The sequence below is a fragment of the Dromiciops gliroides genome, chromosome 1 (genome assembly GCF_019393635.1).
Source record: "Dromiciops gliroides isolate mDroGli1 chromosome 1, mDroGli1.pri, whole genome shotgun sequence".
Lineage (NCBI taxonomy): Eukaryota > Metazoa > Chordata > Mammalia > Microbiotheria > Microbiotheriidae > Dromiciops > Dromiciops gliroides.
Genome location: NC_057861.1, coordinates 152542848 through 152567285, shown reverse-complemented (window position 1 = coordinate 152567285; position 24438 = coordinate 152542848). Strand labels below are relative to the sequence as shown.

At 36.5% G+C, this 24438-nt stretch overlaps 1 protein-coding gene across 4 annotated transcripts in view; it reads right to left on the bottom strand.

Annotated features, from left to right (window-relative positions):
* Nucleotides 1–24438, bottom strand: part of PIP4P2 (phosphatidylinositol-4,5-bisphosphate 4-phosphatase 2) — an 88496-nt gene that overhangs the window by 43659 nt on the left and 20399 nt on the right. For 3 of the 4 annotated variants that reach the window (XM_043971194.1, XM_043971184.1, XM_043971202.1), the window contains exons 2-4: nt 8113–8261; nt 1931–2037; nt 604–727 (exon numbers count right to left, since the gene is read on the bottom strand). In XM_043971194.1, the coding sequence (XP_043827129.1) occupies nt 604–727; nt 1931–2037; nt 8113–8261 (380 nt within the window). The remainder of the gene's footprint in view (nt 1–603; nt 728–1930; nt 2038–8112; nt 8262–24438) is intronic. The other variant, XM_043971208.1, reaches the window with a different exon arrangement.

Below are 24438 nucleotides of genomic sequence, written 5' to 3'. Positions count from 1 at the left end.
CTTGTCTTGCATCTATAAGTATCTTTTGCTGAAAGGACAAAACTAATATGGAGAAAGCTTTTGACCAAAAAAAACCAAAAACCCTGTTGAAAATTTCCCTTGTATTTTTTTTTTTGGGTGAGGCAAATGGGGTTAAGTGACTTGCCCAGAGTCACACAGCTAGTAAGTGTTAAGTGTCTGAGGCTGGATTTGAACTCGGGTCCTCCTGAATCCAAGGCCAGTGCTTTATCCACTGCGCCATCTAGCTGCCCCTCCCTTGTATTTTAAGGTAATTAACTTTGTCACATAAATCAGACCATGTTTTCATTGATAGATCCTAACTCAGAGCTAAGGAATAGCAACTCATATGATAAAAAGCAAAATCTTTCACTACTTTCCTTCTTTGGGAAAAATAAGAATGAGTATTTCTGAAAGCTGAATTGGCAAGTCACCAAATTAAAAGTTAGAAGGGACTTCATAAATCCAACATGTGAATGAACAAGAATACCATTTACAACCAACAAATGGCCATTCAGCCTTTGCTTGAAGCCTTCCAATGAGGAACAGCTCCTGAGACCTTGCAGTTAGGGGTTAGTTTCTCTACAATAAATTCTAGGTACCTACCAGGAATGTGTTTCCACAGTGCCCACATACTACTCTTGTCCCTTCTGGTTGGATTGGTAATGCAGGCTGAGCAGGCTGTTCTTCAGGAATTAGCATTACTGGGCCCAGATTAATAATGCGTCTACTGTGGAAAGAAAATTAAACAGCTTCCTCATCCCACAAAGAGATTGATGAAGGAAAAGATTTAAAAACTCCTGTATTATGTATAGCATATGATTGTAACATACTTTCCACATATACAATAAAAGCAAAACTGTCATTCAGCACTGAAAGAATATGATTTTCTTTATCATAAGAGTTTATGTGGGCCAGTCCTGATCTATCATTCACCAAGATCCTGAAAAATCATTTTATTTATGTTCCCAAGCTTTCTTAATTATGAAGTAGGAGGGAAAATATGTGATAGTCCCTGAAAGCACCAGAAAGGTACTCTCAGTTTATAAGACCACATAAAATACAAACTGTCAAGTAAAAAAAAAAAAGGATCGATATTAATTTTATGAGGGAATAAAGTCATATTTTAAATGTTCCATTGTCTTAATGCCTATATTTTTAAAAGTTACAAGCATGACTATACTTTCCAACATTATAGTTCATATGGAGTCAACAGGAATTTCCATACCATGAACATGATAGAGGTCCTATTAAGTTACAACCAAATTGCTGGGTAAGTGAAAAAATTGAGCTAGTACTATAATTAAATTGCGTCTTCTCATTCAATAAACCCAAATTCAATTCACTTATTTGTGGTAGTAGGGAGGATGACATAATATGGGTAGCTATAAATAATCTTCCAATGTCCTTTTGGCCAACAAGTTCTGCCTCTTTTTGCTACCAAACCTTTTATCAGTGCTTCCAACAGATAACAAAGTGGTGTGTTCTTCCTTTTCCAGTTTGCCTTGTGGTAGAAGTACAAATGACCCATGAAATTTCCAAAATTCAGGAAAGCAGAGAAAAAAGAGATGGTACAAGGTCCTGATATGCGTGGATACAAATATGTTCATAATCATATTTATCATGCCCACATGCATACATATTAATACTTACAAATGTGTACAGTATATGCTTATGTACATACTATGAAATATATCAATTAAACACTTAATGTTTGAAAGTAATTAATATAGTAAAGGTGAAGCAATTTGACATTTTAAGGATGTTAACCTAATGAGTCAGAATGATTTAACTCAAGGCCTGACGTAAATATTTATGTAGTATCTAGGAAATTTTATCAGTTATTTGATTGTTCATAAAGTCCACAATTCAGAGCTTTCATTTTATTTAAAAGAAAAATGAATTACTCAAGTTATGTATCTTTAATTCTTACCAGTTTGGTCTTGGACATCCTATTCGCCGAGATGTATCCTTACAGATGAGGAGACAATTACATGGACATCTAACATATTTCTTCCCTGTTGGTGGGTTTTTGATTGGCTACATAAGGGGGGAAAGTCAAACATAGGTCATTAAAAAGAAGAACAGTAATAGTAACATTTATATTATGTTTTAAGGTTTACAAAACACTTTACAAATATTATTTCATTTGATCCTCACAAAAAACCTGATAGGTAGGTCCTATAATTATCCCCCTTTTACAGATTAAGAAATTGAGGCAAATAACAGTTAAGTGACTTGCCCAGGGTCACACAGGTAGTACTCTAGGATGTCTATTCACTACAACCAACTACCTGCCACTAAACAGAGAATAGAAAGTCACACCTTTGTTTCCCCATTTTGAATTATATTAGGTATCTTAAAACCTGAGATTCACTAGGGTAATCAAAGCTCAACTTAATTTAGGAAAGTTTCTGTTTCTAACATTATCAAATCATTGAAAAATTTTTAAATGGAAAACTTTCTAAAAAGCTGGGAAATTCTTTATCACTTAGTTGCAATTTATACATCCATGAGCTAGAATACATTTTGGGCATGGACAGAAAGGGGAATATTAGGTAAATGATTTGTGAAATTACTATTTATATTTAAATATTCTCATTGACAGCTGTCACATTCTCTCTGAGCATACTGCAAGCTTAACTCATGCTCTCTCCTCACTATCCATCTGGACAATTTTAAGAGGATCATAGGATATATCCGAAAGCTCAAAGGTGCCTCATAGGTCATCTGGTCCAGTTCCCCCTCTTATTTTACAGATGAGTAAACTGAAGTCCAGAATTCAAACATGACAGTGTTGGAAATGGAGCCAGACCTTTTAACTTCAAATCCAACAAACATCTTACTCTACCATGTTTCCTCTGTGACCCCTCATGCCTCATTGATTTCCCTGCATTCAGTCTTTTCATTTTATCCTTCACAGCTACCCAAATAATTCTTCCAAGACACAAATCTGATCATGACCAGGTCATTCTCCTGTTAAAAAAGCTACAGTGGTCTCCAACCGCCTCTATCGTAAAATCCAAACTTCTTAGCCTGGCATTAAGGTCTACTATGATTTGGAGTCAATATCTTTCCCCAGACTTGTTTCATGTTACTCCCCCAGAGGCAGTACATTCCAAAATGGACTCTTAGCTATACCTTGAACTTGATCATTCACATCGTACTTCTTGTGCTTCACCCAAGTCATGCCTAACTTAGAGCATGCACCACACCCCACCCCACATTCAACTTTTCAATCTTCCTTCAAGGTTCAGCTCCTACCACCTCCATGAAGTTTCAGGTGATCCCTCCCAGGGATTACTGGTCTCTCCTTCAAATATACCTAGAACACTTTTGATTCCTACTTTGCTTCCATCATTTTCTACTGCTTATTATACTTATCTTTGTAAATGCATTATCCACCTACTAGAATACAAGCTCCTTGAGGGGCAGAGTTTGCTTTGTTCTTATTCCTTGAACATAGTGGGAACTTAATAAATGTTGAATTGAATTGTATTTCAAAAAGGTAGATTCACAGGGCAGCTAGGTGGCTCAGTGGATAGAGCACTGGCCCTGGAGTCAGGAGTACCTGAGTTCAAATCTGGCCTCAGACACTTAACACTTACTAGCTGTGTGACCCTGGGCAAGTCATTTAACCCCAATTGCTTCACTAAAAAAAAAAAAAGATAGATATATTCACAGGTAGCTAGGTAGCACAGTGGATAAAAGTTGGAGCTGAAGTCAGGAAGACAAGTTCAAACTTAGCCTGAGACACTTTCTAGCTGTGTGACCTTAGGCAAATTTCTGCCTCAGTTTCCTCATCCATAAAGATGGGAATAATAGCACCTACCACCTGTAAAAAATTTTAGCTAGCTAGCTGACTAGCTGGCTGTGGGGTTATTAGCTGCTTAAGCCAGTCTGTAAGGGCCTATCTGCCTGGGGGTTTAAAAAATCCCCCAGGTTCGTTAAGCCCCATATGGGGACCGAATCTGTAAGGGCCTGCCCCCTCCCCCACTGTTTCTCCCAAACTAACAAGGAACAAGATTAAAATGCCTCCTTTCAATTAAACAACAAACATGTTTTTTTGAGGTGAATAAACTTAGAGGTAAATACAAAGAAAAATATGACCTGTGTTTTAACTTTCTCCCTGCCACCGTGAAATCTCCTCCCTCATCTCTCGCCTGTGGGTGAAGCTGGAGCATGCCTGAGGCTTCCCATGCATATCCCTGCTGAGTGGGGCATAGGTGCTGTAATGGAATGTACTAAATTTAATCATTGACAACGCTATGCTAAGGTTTAGTAAAAAATCCAGCAATTCAGTTAAAGAAGAAGAATCCAGCTTTCCAGACCAGAATCCAGATTCCTCCTGATGACATCTTACCACTCCAAGAAGACAAGAGAACTGAGAAAAGACTTCCAAAGACTTAATTATTTTTTACTGTTTCATCAAGGAACACCTGTTCCTAGAAGAAACAAAGGGGGGAATGTGATGAAATAATGGGATTTAGCAGATACTCAAAGACCCACCTGGAGATTAATCAAGACTGATTAAATCAAGTGAGAGTGATTGACTGCTGATTAAGCCTACTTCAAGTTAATTGGATTGTATCAAGTTAATTGGATTGTGATCATACCTGGCTATCCCTTAAGAAGGTGTAATTCTCAGAAACTAGACTGTGAACTCAACTTGAGAACACCTTCAAAGACAATGGATTTGGATGATGCCAACCAATAACCTTGAAGCAGTGTGTAAGGACCGCCTCTGTTCCAGATCTATAAATAAGCTTCCAAAAACAGCTTGGGAAGGAGTAGCTTTTTTTTACCGGCTTGGCGGGACTCCTGGCGGCGCGGCACAGACGGTCTGACTCACTCCAAAGGTGGCCTAAATCGGTTTGGTGAGTTTTTATAAGGAATATAGACTAAGCTTAGATTTAAGACGATTTGTACTGTATTTCTATTTTCCTATCCTTCTAATCAACAACACCTTGTATACAATAAAGGCTCTATCTAGAAAACCAGAAGCTTCTTCCATTTACTAGTCTGGGAGATAAATTAAGGGAAGGGTTAAGTAGGGGAGATTTATGATCTAATATCCAATTTTAAATCTCACAGTGCCCAAGGCCTCAGTGCGGGGTGTGCCACACTCACGAGGTGGTTTCAGGGAGAGCATTCATGCTGGGGAAGGGGTGGCCCATTCGGGGCACCTGAGGCTAATTTTACCCTCTTACACACCCAAAAGGATGCCTTGAGGATCAAATGAGATAATATTTAAAAAGCATTTTATAAAGTTTAAAGCACTATTAAGGGCTAGTTATTAGTATTATTATAACCATAAATAAACTATACCGAGCACTATTCACATTTTAATATATTCTACTTACTCTTCCTGAGCCACATAGTTAATACCTGAAAACTTATGAAATCTATATACAATTTGGTAAGCCAAATTATAGGTTATTGCTCTATTATCTTTTGTCACTAAAAAAAGAAAACAAAATGATAAAAACCCAACTATCCAATGAAACAGAATGCATGGAACCAAACAACCCTGGTTTTCATAAGATGATATTTGTAAAACACTTAGCATAGGGCCTGCCTGGCACAGAATAGGTGCTTAATAAATGCTTAATCCTTTCCTTCTCCTATGTTAATAAAGAAAAGTATATTTCTATTTGTCATTTATCATTTCTGATCAGACTTCATATACTCACATGCATTCTAGTCAAAGTTGACAGCTTGTTCTCTTAACTAAACGTTCCCTATCTCCCTGCCATACCCATATTCTCCATGCCTAGAATGCCTTCTCTCCTTACCTCTAGCTTATAGAATCCTGTTTTCTTTAAGGGTCAACTGAGGAACAGTCTCCTACAAAGAAGCCCTTTCTGACTTCCCTAGTTTTTAGTGCTTTCTCTTCTTGATTTATCTTGTATTTACATGTACATGGATATCCTTCAAAAAGAGTATAAACTTCATTGAGGACAGGAATTGTTTCATTTTTGTCTTTAGATTGCTAGTATCTACCATAGTACCTGGTACATGATCTATTCTTTTTTTTAACTTTTTATTTGTTTATTTAGCTATTTATTCATCTCTTCATTTATTTATCTATTTATTTGTTTATTTTTTTTGCGGGGCAATGAGGATTAAGTGACTTGCCCAGGGTTACACAGCTAGTAAGTATCAATTGTCTGAGGCTGGATTTGAACTCAGGTCCTCCTGAATCCAGGGCTGGTGCTTTATCCACTGCACTACTTAGCTGCCCCCATATGATCTATTCTTAATGCTTACTGAATTTAGTTCTTTCTCCATGTCTAAATTGTCATGTTTTAAGATGGTCTTTAGCCTTTTTTTAAAAAGTCATCTATCTTCATGTTTTCTCTACACTTGTCTCTGAATGGCTAGACATTTGTACTTCCTTTTAACAACTCACAGAGAGAATAAAAATTCCCACAACTCTCTCCACCTTCCATCCCCTTGATTTAATGATCATGCAATTAAATGAGTAAAAGAACACACGTGGAAAATTTGTTGGGGCCAGTGTTAAGAGTCATAATTGGCATCACTCCTCCTACTTTCTCTTGGGATAAAAGAGTTATCAAAGGGTTAGGCTATTACATGGGGTAATAATTATTTCCATGCAAAAACCTACATTGCTTGTGACCAGTATCATAAAACAGGTGTTTTTTTTTTAATATCACTCTTTCTTCACAGGGATTGATAATGTAAAAATCTGATGTAAACATATCTCTTCTGGGAAAGAAGGATAAAAACTGAAACCCAAAACTATAAATAAAAATGTTTATTACAAAAAACAAACAAAAAACTCCATATCTCTTCCAAGTATATTGTTGGTCCAAGCCTTTTTATTTTTCAGTTCATTCATTCCATTTGTGGTAAAAAAATATGAAAGTTTTTTAACAGTCGGTTAGGATAACTGAAAGATGCCAGTTTTTGAAGGACCACCCTTTTGGGGAGGAGACCAACAGCATGAGCTATGCATGCCAGTCCGCCTGCTGCGCACGTCAGACTGCCTGCTACGCACTCGACTTCTGGGGTGCAAGCTTAAAAGGCAAGGAGAGAAGGGAAGTGGAGTTTTTTCCTGCTCTGCTGGTCTCCTGACTGTGCTGCACAGACGGTCTCTCTCTCCCCAAAGGTGGCCTTCTCTTTTGGTGAGTTTTATACGGAATATAGACTAAGCTTAGATTTAAGACGATTTGTATTGTGTTTCTACTTTCCTATCCTTCTAATCAACATCACCTTGTGACTACCATACAATAAATGGTCTATCTAGAAAACCAGAAGCTTCTTCCATTTACTAGTCTGGGAGATAAATTAAGGGAAAGGTTAAGTAGGGTAGATTTATGATCTAATATCCAATTTTAAATCTCACACATTCAAATGCCAATTATGTACAAGGTACTATATCTATCAGTCTTTTCCCTCAAAGAGCTTATTGGGTTGGAGGAAAGCACTGATAATGCCACTACAAGAGAGTGTGATAAAAGCAAGGTAGTCCAGCCGAAATATTCTAGCAAAATTTGGGGAGGGAGGAACATTTAGGTAGGACTGTGGGGAAAAGAGAAAATTCGTCCCTTAGAATATTTGTCATAAACCAATTAAACATTATTAAAATGGGTGTGTGGGTGTGTTTGAGTGGCCAAACCATTGGTCAAATGGCTTTCAGTCTAGTTTCCAGCATCACTGGCACTACTCAAGAAAACTCATCTGGGGTACCTCCATGCAAGAATCACATTTAAATAGTTTCACCCATAAAGTAAAGCTACATCTCTTGTTTACAAAACTGCCCTATAAAACCTTTTTATTATAAGGAGAAACAGAAAATGGACTTAACCATGATAGGGAAAGAGTCTAACTGAGGACGATAAGTAATGGTCTCCCAACTTACTGTTCTCTGACTTGCTTCTGTAAGAAGACAAAATGCTTTCCATTCAAAGCAATCATGAGAACTTCTTAATTGACTTAGCTTCAGTAATACACTTAGGTCATTATAAAGGGATCCCTTTGTTTGTATTCCTGCTTGATTACTACTAGGGTTATGCTACTGACATACTTCATTTGGAAAGGACTTACATGCTAATTTAGGCTTTCTTAAGTGGAAAAAAAAGCCCTTACCGTGGCTTCATTGCAGACTGTACATTTCACTACATGCTGGTGAAGCTTGCCATCCAAATTGATTAGAGATTGGCACACACGGCAGTTTATTATAGGAACACCACTGGCATCTGGACTGGCAATGGCTGTGTAAGGAGGTGGGAGTTCCGCTGAAAAGATAGGAATCAAGTCAGTAAGTATTTATTAAATGCCTGGTATATGCTAGGCATTGTACCAACTGCTTGGAATACAAAGAAAGGGGAAAAAACTTAGTTCCTGTCCTCAAGGAACTTACAGTCTAAGAGGAATAAGCATTTATTAAATGACTACTCTGTTCTAAGCACTGTGCTAACTGCTTTACAAATGTGATCCTCACAACAAACTCTACCTGTAGGTTCTATTATTATCCCCAATTAATAGATGAGAAAACCAACAGAGATTAAGTGACTTGCCCAGGGTCACAAAGCTAGTATACGTCTGAGTCCAAATTTGAAGTTGGGTCCTCTTGATTCTAGGTTCCATGTTCTATCTGCTATACCACCTAGCAGTGGTAAGACAAGATGATGCAAGTAATTATGTACAAACCAGATCTATACAGGATAAATTGGAAACAGTCTCAGAGAAGAAATTAGTATTAAGTAGGTCTAGGAATGGTTTCTTGCAGAAGGCAGGATTTTAGATAATCCTTGAAAAAAGTCAGGGAAGTCAGGAGGTAGTGAAGAGGAAGAAGAGAATTCCAAGCATGGGAGAAAAATGTGACATGTGCAGTCATGTCTGACTCTTTATGACCCCATTTGGGCTTTTCTTCACAAAAATCCTGGAATGGTTTGCCATTTCCTCCTCCAGTTCATTTTACAGATGAGAAAACTGGGGTTAACAGGGTTAAGTGACTTGTCCAGGGTCACAGGTCTAGTAAGTGTCTGAAGGAAGATTTGAACTCAGGAAGATGAGGCTTCCTAACTCAGGCCCCATACTCTATCCACTGTGCTACATCCCTGCGCAGGGATAGAGCAAGATAGTGGAAATATATGGAGATGGAGGGCCTCCTTCGAAGAACTGTAAGGCAGCAAGTATTGCTGGATCATAAATTCTAAGACTGTAAATGTGTGTGTGGTAGGGCAGATAATGTCAATCTTAAGAGGCTAAAGGGGAATTGGATTCTTGAAGAAATTATGCTTATTATTGTGAGAAAATAATGGGATTTGGCAGATGCTCAAAGACCCACCTGGAGATTAATCTAAACTGATTGAATTAAGTAAGAGTGATTGACTTTGTTGATTAGCCTACTTAAAGTTAATGAGATTGTAACCACACCTGGCCAGCCCTTAAAAAGGTATTGTTAGGGGGCAGCTAGGTGGCGCAGTGGATAAAGCACTGGTCCTGGATTCAGGAGGACCTGAGTTCAAATCCAGCCTCAGACACTTGACACTTAACTAGCTGTGTGACCCTGGGCAAGTCACTTAACCCTCATTGCCCTGAAAAAAAAAAAAGGTATTGTTCTCAGAAGCTAAGGACTTTGAACTCAACTCAAGGTCACCTTCAAGTCCAGTGAACCAATGGATCTGGATGATGATAACCAATTAGCTTGAAGCAGTGTGTAAGGACCACCTCTGCTCCAGACCTATAAAAAACTTCCATACTCAGTTTTCCAGGGCAGTACGGGGTTGAAGCAGGTTTGTGGTGGAGGACTTGAGGAAGAACCAGACCACACTGGAACTCTAGGCTAGATAGGCTTTTTCTTAACTTTCTGAACTCTATGTGTTCTCCTTTTACTAATACCTAGTATGCCTTAATATATAATATAATATGCTTTAATGCGGCACTGATGCCAAACTGTACTGGCTCTGCCTCTCCTTTGGATCCACCAGTGTTGTGGAGAGGGAAAACCTGCTGCATGGGCAACAGCTTGTTTTCCATATTGATCTGCCCAGGCCAGCACCCTGGAGAGGACACTCCAGCACAACCACACTGTGGCCTGTGCTCTTCAAGGCACTGATCCATGGTCATCCATGACTGACGGAGGCCTACTACTACTAGTATGCTTTAATAAATTCTTAATGCCCAAAGACTGGTGCTAAAGCTTCTAATTTAAGGAAACCACACATTTAGATTTTTAAACATCACATTATGAAGATAGAAGCAATATAGTTTCTTCTTAAATATTCTGAAAGGATACTCAAAGAACAGAAATCTGCTATGCTTATAGTCTTGTTTTTTAAAGAAGTCACCTAGGCTGGGTTCCCCAAAATTGGTTTTAGGAGATAAAGTCTAATATATGTCTAATAAAATAATCCTAGCTTTGAGTTCAAGTCTGCTTTTTTTTTTTAGGTTTACCCACAAAGTCCCAGTTTCTAACTTCTACCTATCAGACTTGATGGTCAAATTCACTCCTGATTTCAAAAGAAAGATGATTAAAATTGTATGAGTACCACCCCTCTTCCCATTGTATTGTAACTGCAATGGTCATTATTAGACAGCTCCCTCATTGTTGTGTTCCCTGCCCTCCATACACAATATCATCATCTAAAGGTTGACCTTCTGCATAGAAGCCTCTACAAACTTAACCACTTTAGTCCTTAATGGCAGAAACAAAGTCTATATTATCTGAGATGGTCATGGAAAACAAAATGATCCTAGCTTTGAACTCATAGCTGTTACTGGGCCTCTACCAGAAGCTTTTCCAGCTATGATCCAGTAAAAGTCCGTCTGGCTATTTTGTGCCTAATGCAAAAATCTTGGCCCAGTATTCACAGAAGATTTAAAATTTGCAGAAAATGCCTATGAGAGCAAATCATTAAGTTATGATCTAATTTTGCAGCTGCAAATGCTCTTTTGTTAAATAAAGGAGTATAGACCCTTCAGATTACAATTTCCATGCTTATGTGGGAGATTTGTACATTTAGACAGCCCTTCAGCAATCAGCTGGCAAGGATCTGATAGGAAAAAAGGGAAATTCTCTGATATTTCCTCTTTTCTCACATAGTCTCACACTGGCATCCATTGTAGTCCTGCTCCCCAAAGGTACAGAAGTAGAGCATCCTTTTATAATCTTGGGATCTTGCCTCTTTCTCAACATCTCTCCCTATGCTACCTACACACACACACACACACACACACACACACACACACATGAGCACGCACATACACATGCACACATACACACTCACTTTAGCACTCTTCCTTATCTTTTGAACACAATCCTATTATGGATTTCATGCAGTTACAAAAATAAAGACTAGAAAATTCACAAGAGTCAGAGATCTGGGGATGCTCTTTGGGCCACAGTGTCATAGCGCATTTGACAACATCCACAAACTGGGGCTTTGTGCGAGTGCCAAGTCAGGATGATGAAGTTTCTGGTAAAACTGCAATGTCAGCAGCTCAAGAAATAGACACAAAAGGGGCAGATATAAAGCATTGAACTTCAGCCAGGGAAGGAGGAAATCAGTATAACCATATTGAAACAGAATAGTTTCCTCCTCCAAGGAAATAAGGAAAATCAAGACAGACTGGGGCCCAAATGACCATGGACAGCCTAATGTGATAAGGCAAATAGATAAGATGAGACCCAGTTTTAAAGTCATAAGCATTCATCTTCACATAATGGACTCTGAGAACTGGAGTTTGAAAATTAAGGAGTATAAAGGCTCCTGTATCCTTTTAATACCATTTAAAAAACTAATTAGCTGCGGCATATGCTTCTAAACCAGGAGTTTTTAACCTGGGATACATGGATAAATTTCAAGGTAGCCATGAACTTAGATGGAAAATATTGTGATGACCATTTTTCATTATGATTGCTTTTCTTTGTAATCCTTTGCAATCTGTTTTATTTTAAGAATTATAAAACATCATTTTGAGAAATCCATAGACTTCTCTAGACTGCCAAAGGTCCATCACACACAAAAAGTTTAAGAATCCCATTTGTAAACTATCCTAGTTTTAGTATGTAAAGCTCTATGACTGAGATAGTCATAGTTCAGATAAAAACCATTCCTCACGGGTCTAAAACCTTTTCAGAAATGCCTGAATTGGGGGCAGCTAGATGGTGCAGTGGACAAAGCACCAGCCATGGATTCAGGAGGACCTGAGTTCAAATCCGGCCTCAGACACTTACTAGCTGTGTGACCCTGGGCAAGTCACTTAACCCCCATTGCCTGAAAAAAAAAACAAAAAATAAACAAAAGAAGCAAGGAGTGATTTAAAAAAAAAATCTGACCTCAGACACTTGACACTTACTAGCTGTGTGACCCTGGACAAGTCACTTAACCCTCTTTGCCCCCACCAAAAAAAAAAAAAAAGCATGAACTTTATAAAGCATGTGTTTCCTTGCAGTAAGACTAGTGATATGTTGAGATGGTATAGAAGCAGAATGAAATAACTCTGCACTCATAGTCAGGGAAACCTGAGTTTGCATCCTTCCTCAGACACTTAATAGATGTATGACTCTGGACAAATATTTAGCTAATAATTAACTTGCCTTTATTTGATGTCTTACAGTTTACATAAGACTATATCGGTCATCTCATTTGATTCTCACAAAGTAGGTATTATGATGACACCCATTTTGCAGATGAAGAAATTGAGGCTGAGAGCTGGGAAGTGACTTTCCCAGAGTCACGTAGCTACTAAGTGTCTGAAGCAGAATTCAAACTTTGATATTCCTAACTCCAAGTCCACCTAGCTTACCTCCTCTCAGTTTCAGTTACTCATCTATAAAATGGGGGTAAATGATAGCTATAGTATCTGAATCTTTTGGGGCATTATGTGTGTGTGTTGTGTGTGTGAGACCCTCACAAAGTACTATATAAATGTCCATTGTTGTTATACTGTTAATATTAAAACTAAATGCTGATTTCTAATATCAGACACTTGACACATACTAGCTGTGTCACCCTGGGCAAGTCACTTAACCCTCATTGCCCTGAAAAACAAACAAACAAAAAACCTAAATGATATAATATAAAAAAGAGAAGACTTAAATAAAGTATGTAGCACTACCCAAGACAATCAGTAATATCCAAAAGAGCCTCTACCATATTGCAATAATTGAAACTCCTAATAGTACAAAGAAATAGTGATGGAACAATATCCCAGTAAGAGAGACTAAATCATCTAAATTAGATTCTAGATGCCATGATATAGTAATGTTAAGTAATGTTGCCTTAAGACTTCAGCATAAATCACTAACTAACTAAAATAAAGATGAGAAAAAGGAAAAAAAGTTCATTATAATTTACAGTGAGGATACTATCACTTCATAACCTCAGGTTTATCAAAAAATACACTGAAACTCTCAAAGGCTTATTAACAAATGCTTTTGGAGGCAGCTAAATGGCTCAGTAGATAGATCGCGCTGAGCCTGGAGATGCTCTTTGGGCCACAGTGTCATAGCACATTTGACAACATCCACAAATCCAGTATCAGACACTGTGTGACCCTGAGGAAGTCACTTACTCACTGTTTGCCTCGGTTTCCTCATCTTTAAAATGGAAATAATAATAGCACCTGACAGGGTTGTTATGAGGATCATCAAATAAGGTAATAATTGTAAAGCACATAGCACGCTGCCTGGAATGTAATCAGTGCTGCATAAATATTAGTTATTATTATTGTCAGCATTCCATTCTAATTCATAATCAGAAGAACTTTTATCACACCCAGATCCCAGGAAAAGAGAGATGATAAAAATGACACTGTAACATTTCTCTGAGGCTTATAATAGACTTGTTGAAATTCAAGCCTGAATTATGGCTGGATGAAGAAATGACACAAAAATATACTTCCTAGGATCATAACTTCAGATCTGGAAATATATTTAGAGACCATCCAGTTTAACCTCCTCACTTAACAAATGAGGTAACTAAGACCCAGAGGGGTTAAAACAACTTGCTCAAAGTCACGCAGGTCAGAAATAGCTGAAGTAGGATTTGAAAGAGAGCCTTCTGGACCTAAATCAGTCACAATTTCCACTGTACTATGCTGCTCCTTGGTTTCTTGATGCAAGCTGAGAAAACCAAAAAATGTGGCTTTGCATAATGCAACAAATATTATTGTTTCTTATTTTTAATGTATTATTTTTGTGGGTTTTACATCATATTCATTTTAATAGCCATTCCTTATAACAAAGATTGAAAAAGAAAGAAAAAAAATCAGCTAAAAACAACCAATATTTCAACTATGTCTGACAGTATATGCAACATTCTTAGATGTATTTTCACTCCCTCGTCAGAGAAAAGAGAGAGAAGCACTTCCACAACTCCTCTCATGGGACATGTTTGCTCATAATAATTATACCACGTCCAGTTTCCCTTCTGTTGTTCTTTTAATTTATATTTTGGTGGTCCTTATCTGTATTGTTCTCCTCATTCTGCTTTTCATGGTGCATCAATTCATTCAAACCTTCCCCGTGTTCCTCTGAATTCATCTTTGGCATTTTTTACAATGCAGTAATTTTCCGTTGTATTTATATACCACAGTTTGGTTAGCTATTCCCTGATTAATAGGCACCTACTTTGTTTTCAGTTCTTTGATACCAAAAATAGTGTAGGGTAGCATATTTAAAATAAAAGTACATGTTGGAATTCAAAATTCAACAACCATTTATTAATTGACTAGTATGTTCCAAGGCATAATAGTAGAAACTGAAGATATGAAGGTAGAAACAAAATAGTTGCTGCCTTACAGGGACTTGCATGCCACAGGGGTGGATAATGTGAACACAAATAGTATAATGCAGAGTGGGAAATTAAGGGAGAAGAACAAAGTAAAGATCAGGCAAAGTCTTTAAAAATCTTTGAACAAAGAGCGTTCATTAACAGCTAGTATAAGGGGGTGGGGGTGGGGGAGCTTCACAGAGGAAGTAGCACCTGAGCTAAATCTTGGAGAAAGCTTAGCAGAGTGCCGAGCACATGGTGGGTTCTAAATAAATATGTATTGACTAAATAAGTGAAATGAGGCAGAATGGAAGCATTCTAGGAATGCATAGAGGCCATATATGGCTCATTGAATTTAGGAACAGCAACTAGTCCACTTTGGCTGGAATTCAGTGTGTGAAGGCTATTAGTGAGGAAAACATGATTACAAAAGTAGGGTAGAGAAAGATTATGGACATTCAGGCTGAGAGGTTTGGATTCTATCCTAAGGATAATAGAGAGCCACTGAAGATTTCTGAGCAAGAGAGGGACATGGTCAGATCTGGGCTTGCTTTAGGAAAACAGATTCAGTAAGCAAATGAAAGGCTGGAAAATAAATATTGTTGGCAGGGAGATCAATTAGGAGGAAATTATAGTAAATCCTAGAGAGAAAGATGAAAAACCATCCACTTCATCTTCCCTCACTTCCTGGTGGCTTTGCACAGCTCTGCCTCACTTAAATCCAGTTCACTTGCAAGTCAAGACATCACCTTCCTGATGTCATTGGTCCTCTTCAAGAATGAAGGACAAACAACAACAAACCTTCCATATTCTGGATTCTGTCCTTCACCATTAAACTAAAATTATCTGTTCAAAATGAACAACAAAACCTTAGGTGCCTAATCTAACTGCTTTTTAAAAAATTAATCCTAATTGACCTTGCTCCAGCATGTCCCACCTTCTCCTAGTGGGTACTCTCACCCCTCTAGATCTTCACAACATTGCTCTCTCCTGTTTTTCCTATGTGTCTAACTGCTCCTTGTAAGTCTCCTTTGCTGAATCTTCATGCATGTCATGCCTTACTAACTGTGAGTATTTCCATGATTCCCAATCATCTTCTCTTTTCCTTCTACTATATCTAACAAGGTGATCTCATTAGCTTTCAATGGTACAATGATAATCTCCAAGCATATGATTCCCAGATCTTGAGGAAAAAAGATTATGCTGTATTATTTGATAACCAATATTTTACAATGTAATCCATCCTCTTCTCTGTCTTGTCAAACCCCCATTTTTCAGTCTAGCCCAAAAGACACTCAGTCTGGTATATATTCACTTCCTTGCTAAACTGGGACTCTTGCTTTTATTTACAGATGAACAAAGAACTATCTTGGGTTCTTCTCAGGGGACAACTCTCCTGTCCTGTCTCCTTGTCAAAATTAGGGGCAATTTAGTATCCAAGCGGAAGGCAAATGGGGATGGAGGTAGAAGTCCTGATTGAAATGGTTCTGATTTCTAAACCAAGATTACTAGAGGCAATTAACATTCCTTAATTGCCAGAGAAGGATGTAATCTGCCACACCTGATGGTCAATCCATGTTCTCCAACTGTAGACTAATCTTATCACCTGAAGATTACTCCCACCTCACAAGAAAAAAGTGACAGGAAAAATGTGAGGTAACTTTTAACCCAACTCCTCATTAAAATGTCTATCGATGTCATATCTTTGCCAGGAAGGTCCAAATGATGTACTCTCAATCAAATCTGAAGTAAGACACAGCTAGATTTCAAAGACGATGTAGGCCCCTCACTCAAATCTGTGGTCATTTGAGAGACCCATTTTATTGGTTATTGATAGCTTAAATAATAAACTAGTCATGCTCAGGTCCCTGAGCTTTTTGGCTGAGAAGGCCAGCATGACCCATTTTACTGATAGTTTATGTGTCACTGTTGATAAAATGTTACCTTGCCTTGAAGAAAACTATGTCTCAGTCTGCCTTTGTTGCAATTTTACTAGCCACAATCTCAATATCCTATCTAAGCTTCTCTCTTCCTACAATACTAACAGCCTGGAGGTGAAAGAAAGACAGCTGATGGGAATAGGGATGCCTTAAAATAGTAAAAATAAAAAGATAACTTACTGCCTTTATAGAAAAAAAACTTATTAAGAAAAAAACAACATTAATGACAAATAGAGGAAAATATAAAGCTAACTCTCATAAGCTTAAATGTGAATGGATTTCACAATCCAACAAAATGAAAAAGAGTGACAGATTGGATAAGAAAATAAAACTACAATCTGTTGCATACCAGAAACACACCCCAAACTCTAAGTTATACACAATAAAAATTAATGTCTGAAACAAAATTTACTATGCATAAGATCAGAAAAAGTAGGCATTCCACTCATGCTATCACAAAAAAAGCAAAAGCAACATTTAAAATATAAAAAGAGATAAATAAGAAAAACATATTATTCTGAAATAAATATACAACAAACAATTATGAATATTAAACTTACATGCTCCAAACACCTTAGTGTCTGAATTTATAAAAGAAAATCTATGAATTACAAAATAGACAGGAATATGGTAATGGTAGGATATATGAATTTTTTCAGTTTTAGACAAATTTCACAGAAAGATAAACAAAAGGTAAAATACGATTAATGAATTATTGGAAAATCTAGATATAAAAGGCTTCTGAATGGAATTTTGATAAAAACTATGTATTAGGGCACAGAGATATTGTAATAGGTAGAAATAGTAATCACAGGGGCAACTAGGTGGCACAGTGGATAAAGCACCAGTCCTGGATTCAGGAGGACCTGAGTTCAAATCTGACCTGAGATACTTGACACTTATTAGCTGTGTGACCCTGGGCAAGTCACAACCCTCATTACCCTGAAAAAAAAAGATAAATAAATCTAAAAATTGGTTCATTGAAAAGACTAGCAAAACTAATAAACCCTTAGCTAATCTGATTAAAAAGAGGGTAGAAAAATCAAATCAAAATAGCAAATTAACAAAGTGAAATCACAACAAAACCTGAAGAAAAATTTTTAATTACCAGAACCTAACATCTAATATCATCTGCTTTTAAAAAGTAAAAACAGAAGAAATAAAGAGATATATTCAAAAGTATAAAATATCCAAACCAAAAGAAGAAAAACTAGATATCTTAAATAATTTAGACCTAGAATATATATATATATATATATATATAATATAATAGTTGTAAAGGAACCAACAAATTTTTTAAATGGGTCCTAGGAGAATTGTATCAATCTTTAAAAGAATAATTAGTACTAATACTGCACAAAATATTCTCAAAAATTGAAAAAGAAAATAATTTTCTTGATTCCTTTTATGAGACAAATATGGTACTAATACCTAAACCAATGAAGGATATGACATAAATGAAGTATTATAAACCACTATCATTGATGAATAGTGATTCAAAAATTTTCAATAGAATCCCTTCAGACTAGAGCAATTCATCCAAGAAACCATTTATTATGACTGTTGGTTCAATGTTGGTGGAGCGGGGAATCAATATAATTAATCATATTAAAAAACATACAAAACCACATGATTACTGTATCTCAGTAGATGGAAAAATGTTTCGTATTAAATTTCAACATCCATTTGTGCTTTAAAAAACTCTACAAAGTATATGCATAGAGAGACCTTTAAAAAATATCATAAAAATATTTATTTGAAACTAAAAGCAAATGTATGCATAAAGAATACACTAGAACTTTCCCCAATAAATACAAGAGTAAAGCAAAGATGCTCACTTCCTATTATTCAATATCTTAGAAATTTAATATTGTACTAGACATGCTAGTAATGGCAATAAGACAAAAAAAGAAACTGATAGCATAAAGCATAAAAAAGAGATAAAACTATCCTAATATGCTGATTTTATATATATTTATATGATAGTTTACTTTAAAAATCCTAGGAAATCTCTAAAGATACTAGTTGAATCAGTAGCTTCAGCAAAGTTTCAAGATACAAAATAAACTCACAAATATTAACAGAAATTCTATATTATAATAAAATCTAACAGGTAATAAGTAATAGAAAGGGGAACCTCATTTCCAAATATTTACAAAATGCATTAAATAATTGGTGATCAATCTATCAAAGATATAAAATATTTATATAGATTCAAATGCAAAACACTACTTAATGAAGAACAACTTAAATAACTGGAAGAAAATTCAAGGGCAGCTAGGTGTCGCAGTGGATAGAGCACCAGCCCTGGAGTCAGGAGGACCTGGGTTCAAATCTGACCTCAGACACTTAACACTTACTAGCTGTGTGACCTTGGGCAAGTCACTTAACCCCAATTGCCTCACCAAAAATAAACAAAGAAAGAAAGGGAAAAAAAAAGAAAGAAAGAAAGAGAGAAAAAGAGAAAATTTAATCCTTTGGGTTGGACAGTGTCAGTATAATAAAAATGACAATATTACCAGATTTATTTTAAAGTTTCAATGTCATACTAATCAAACCATCAAAGGGATACTTTATAGAACTCAAAAGTGTTAAAAATCATTTTGGGAACAAAAATTGTGAATATCAAGAGGAAATAATGAAGAGAAGTAGGGATGAAAGGAGAATAGCACATCTGGTCTTCAAACTGTATTATAAAAGCAGAAGTCATGAAAACCATTTTATATGGGTTAAAAAATAGAGAAGTAGATCAAAGATTAAACAAAGGAGAATAAGAAGTGATGAAATTCAGTAAACCATTGTTTGATAAACCAGAAAACAAAAAATTACTTAATAAAGGATTCTCGATTTGACAAAGATTTATGAGAAAACTGGAAAACAGCCTATGTAAAATTAGGTATAGATCAACATTTCACATCATGTTATTGGCCGGTCGGTCGAGTCCTGTACAACTCTTTCTGACCCCATTTAGGATTTTCTTGGCAAAGATACTGGAGTGGTTTGCCATTTTCTTCTCCAGCTCATTTTACAGATGTGGAAACTGAGAAAACAGTGTAAAGTGAATTGCCTAAGGACATACAGCTATAAGTGTCTAAGGCTACATTTGAACTCAGGAAGATAAGTCTTCCTGACTTCACATCCAGTAGTCTATCTACTGTACCACCTAGCTGCCCATATATGTATTAAGGTTTACAAAGCATTTTCCTCACAGTAAGTATTAAGTATATAGTGTTACTATATACTTACGCGTTTGACAGAGAAAGTAGGTAACTGCTAAAATGATTTGCCCTGGTTCTCCTAGCTAGTGGTACAGTAGTTAAAGTGCTTGATTTGTAGTCAGAAAGACCTGAATTCAAATCCTACTCTCACACATTTACTATCTGTGTAACCCTGCTAAGTCCTTTAACCTTTCTCAGCTTCCGATTTCTCATCATATGTTTGTGTATTTATCTTTACAAGCCTTGACTGTACTATATAAATCTTAGTTATTACTATTAATAAAATTCTCACATTGATACCAGGGTTTCTCCCATTCTGTTTCTCAATGTTCTGTGAAACAATCTGACACTTTATAAGAACTAATTAATCAAATGAAAGATTAGGAAGCCTTGAAAAAAATACGACTAAATGTTCTATTGCAATGGAGTTGTTAATTCTGCTTTATTCCCTTCATTTACTAACATCTGATGCTACTTTTAAAAATCAAGATTCCCTGGATTCCCTGTCATGATTTATTCTATAACTTTATTTTAAAAACACATTTTATTTACATGGGCATACTTTCCTCTTGAAATCTTGTTTCTTTTTTTTTTTCTTTTTGGTGAGGCAGTTGGGGTTAAGTGACTTGCCCAGGGTCACACAGCTAGTAAGTGTCAAGTATCTGAGGCTGGATTTGAACTCAGGTCTTCCTGATTCCAGGGCCGGTGCTCTATCACTGTGCCACTTAGCTGCCCCTCAAATCTTGCTTCTAAGAAAATATACAATCTAAGGAGGAGAAAAAGGCTTTTATGTCTTTAACATGCACAAAATGCTTTATAGGAAGGCAGTACAATGGCCTTCATCTTAATAAGTACTTACATTAGCCAGTCTGAGCATAAAGACAATTCTGCTGAGCTTCTTAGTAAATTAGCTTTCATTAAATATCAGAGATTATGATGCCACCTTAAAGGACAAAGGGGACTATTACTCTATAATCAGTGTGTGTGTGTGTGTGTGTGTGTGTGTGTGTGTGTGTGTGTGTGTGTGTAGCTGAAAATTCTTAAAGCCTTTTTTGGGTCATGGAGGACCAGACCTGAGATTTTATTAATGTAGGGGCCTCCTGGTGAGAAGGCTCCCTCTGCCACTTTAGAAAAACACCTGATCTTTCATGTAAAGTCTCAGGGAGTTGATGAAGGCATCCTGTTTAAGGTCGTTCAGCAAGCATGTCTCAGAGACTAGATTTGACAAAACTTTTCTTGACTCCAAGGCCCATTTTCTACCTTCTGCACTGCTGTTGTTGTCTCTTAATACTTTACATTTAAAAATCAAATAGACATAAAAATGCAATCAAATTTTTAAAAATCAAATACACCTGGACAAAAATCTAAAAACAAACTGCATTAAGATTGTATATTCAGGAAGGAAGGAAGTGTGGAAGACACAACATGGTACAGTGGAAAAAACACTAGCGGCTCTAAAGTAAGAGGTTTGAATCCCAATGCTACCACTTACTACCTCAGTAACATTGGAAAAGGCCTTTAATTTCACTGGGCCTCAGTTTCCTCATAGGTGAAAGGATGGGGTTTAACCAAATGACTTCTAAAGTCCCTCTATCTCTATCTATATATCCATATCATCTATCTATCTATCTATCTATCTATCTATATCCATCTATGTCTATATCACCTATGAAGTTACAGAGTAATCTCAGGATTTGGATGCTCAGAATAGAAAATTCAATAATTACATGGTTTGGGGATATAGGACTATATACATTATAAATCTAGGTATAGTTTTACCCCCCTCCAAATGGTCTGTAAATCAGATCAAATACTATAATAGCAGTTACCATTTATACAGTGCATTAAGGTTTTTGTTGTTGTGTTCAGTTGTTTCCAATGCTTTGTAACCCCATTTAGGGTTTTCTTGACAAAGATACTAAAGTGGTTTGCCATTTTATTCTTCAGTTCATTTTACAGATGAAGAAAGTGAGGAAAACAGGGGTAAGTTACGTGCTCAAGGTAACACAGCTAGTAAGTGTCTGAGGCCAGATTTGAATTCAGGAAAAAATGAGTCTTCCTGACTTTAGGCCCAGCACACTAGCCCAGCCACCTAACTGTCTTTTAAGGTTTATAACACATTTTACATACTATGTTCATCACATTTAAGTCTCCCAACAATCCTATGAAGTAGTTATTACAGGTATTGCCATCTTCTCTTTCTATAGAGAAACTGAGGTTCAGAAAAGTTAAATGACTTATCTAAGGTCAAGTTACTAATTGTCAGAGGTGTAATTCAAATCCAGGACTCCTCAAAGTCCAATCAAGTGCTGATTCTTAAGTGGCTTTATAAGACTCATAAGAAAACTGTATGGTGCTAAGATTAGAATCCATATTCACTGTTTACTGAATGAAGCTCTTAATATGTAATGGCCAAATTTATAAGAATTAATCTGATAGCTCTTTTTTATGTCCATGGTAAAGAAATGCAGATTTATTTGTTATGATATCATAGCCCTCACAAAAGTCCTACTCTGGTGTCTTATCCTGGGGTAGAAATGATGTCTTCTCTATGTTGATAATATCCAATTTATCCTTTATATAGCTTGTTTGTACGTAGTTATTTGTGTATTATCTTCCTCACTAGACTATAAACTCTAGAGTTCAGGGCCTGTCTTTGAGCTTCTTTGTAACCTTGCTACAGTGCTAGCACATAGTAGGTGCTTAATAAATCTTTGTTGACTGACTGACCTTTGGGTTCTTGAAGGGTAGATCAGGGGAGTACAAGTTCTAGAAGGCTGTACAAAGCTGGACAGGTGTTTGTTTGATTGTTTAGTAGGCTCCCAGTGAGCACCTGTGTCTGCTGTCCAAGGACCAATGTGAGAGGCTATCCAAAAGGTACTGAATTAATTGACCTTGAAGGCCCACAAAGCAGATTTTTAAAAATTGCCCTCATCTTTATGAAGTCCCTTTCTATTTCTGTAGTAATATTGAAGGGAAAGATAAGGAAAGGGAATAAGCACTGATTATGCATCTACCATGTAACAGGCATTAGGCTAAGCTTTTGAAAAATATCTTATTTGATCTACAACAACCCTGAGAGGTAGCTACTGGTATTATCCCCATTTTATAGTTCAGGAAACTGAGGCAGGCAAGGTTAAGTGACTTACCCAGGGTCACACAGACAGTAAATATCTGAGGCCAGATTTGAACTCAGGAAAATGAGTTTTCCTGACTTCAAGCCCAGTACTCTATCCACTGTGCCACTTAACTGCCTAAAGATAAGAAACATCATTTCTTTTGGTACAAAGACAAGTTATCATTATGAAGATAGCTGCAGCATATGTGTAGCACCTTTTATAAAATATGATAAACAGACATTCTAAGATAATTTAATGAGATCCATCAAATTAAGTCAACATATAATTCAATTCCTGATTACTTCAGTGCAAGGGTGGCCACAGAACAGACTCATAAAAAATATATTGGAAAATACAGTTTAGAATTTAAAAAGAAAAAAGCAAATAGATAATTCAGGAGCCTCATCCATATATATTATAAGTATTTTCATCAAGAGAAGACTTGCAAAGTGATATGATTTGTGGACACTAAACAACACAACAAAAAATAAATCTATCCTTACAGAAAGGAAATGACTTTTTGTATACAATCAGATCATTAACTAGTTTGATGAAAGGCAAAAATCAATACTCAATTCAAAGAAATGGGAAAGATGAGAAGATATTCCATGAAATAGCAATAGTTCCAAAATGACTTGCTTAAACAAACTGTTACCTTTGAAAAATGCAAACTATTTTCTATAGCAGAGCTCGCCATTATAAATACACAGTTGACCAACAGAAGTAGTAGATGGAAGAGCCCACAGTTTGTTGATTACAAAAGAAAATAAAAAAACAAACAAACATGTGACTTGGTCACCTTGTTAGGTGTCTCCCATGCATATGTTAAGATCATTCAGTAGTTTATGACAGATATAATAACAGAAATAATGTTATTTTCACCAACGTTTTGAATATCAACCTCAAGTGAGGCACAAAATCACAAGGACAGTGCCCACCAATTATCAGTGTCATGGTAAAAACTAATTTATTTATCTACATAATGAGAATAAGAATAGTTTTACCAGTTTCCTTGCAGGGCCATTATAAGGAAAACACATATTAACTTTAATGTACTATACAAGTGTGAGTTATTTTTCTTCGTAAATATAAATATGCTCCTAAGTATAGCATTTGGAGCAGAATTCCCCACATTGTCTAGGGTGAACAATAGCTGAACATCCCCAAATATAATGCATTTCTATTGGGGAGAAGGCCATAAACAGTGGGGAGAATGTCAGAAGATGATGCCAGGTATTTTTCGTTTCAAACGTTAAAATGCCTCCCTCCCCCAAATCTCCTTCCCACCCAGTAATGGCCAATTTAAACATTATGTCCCTGCTGCTTGATCAATGCCTTGATCTTATCATTCAATGATTTCTAAACTCACCCTACTGTACTATCATTTAGTCTACTTTTCTTCATCTTATCTAGG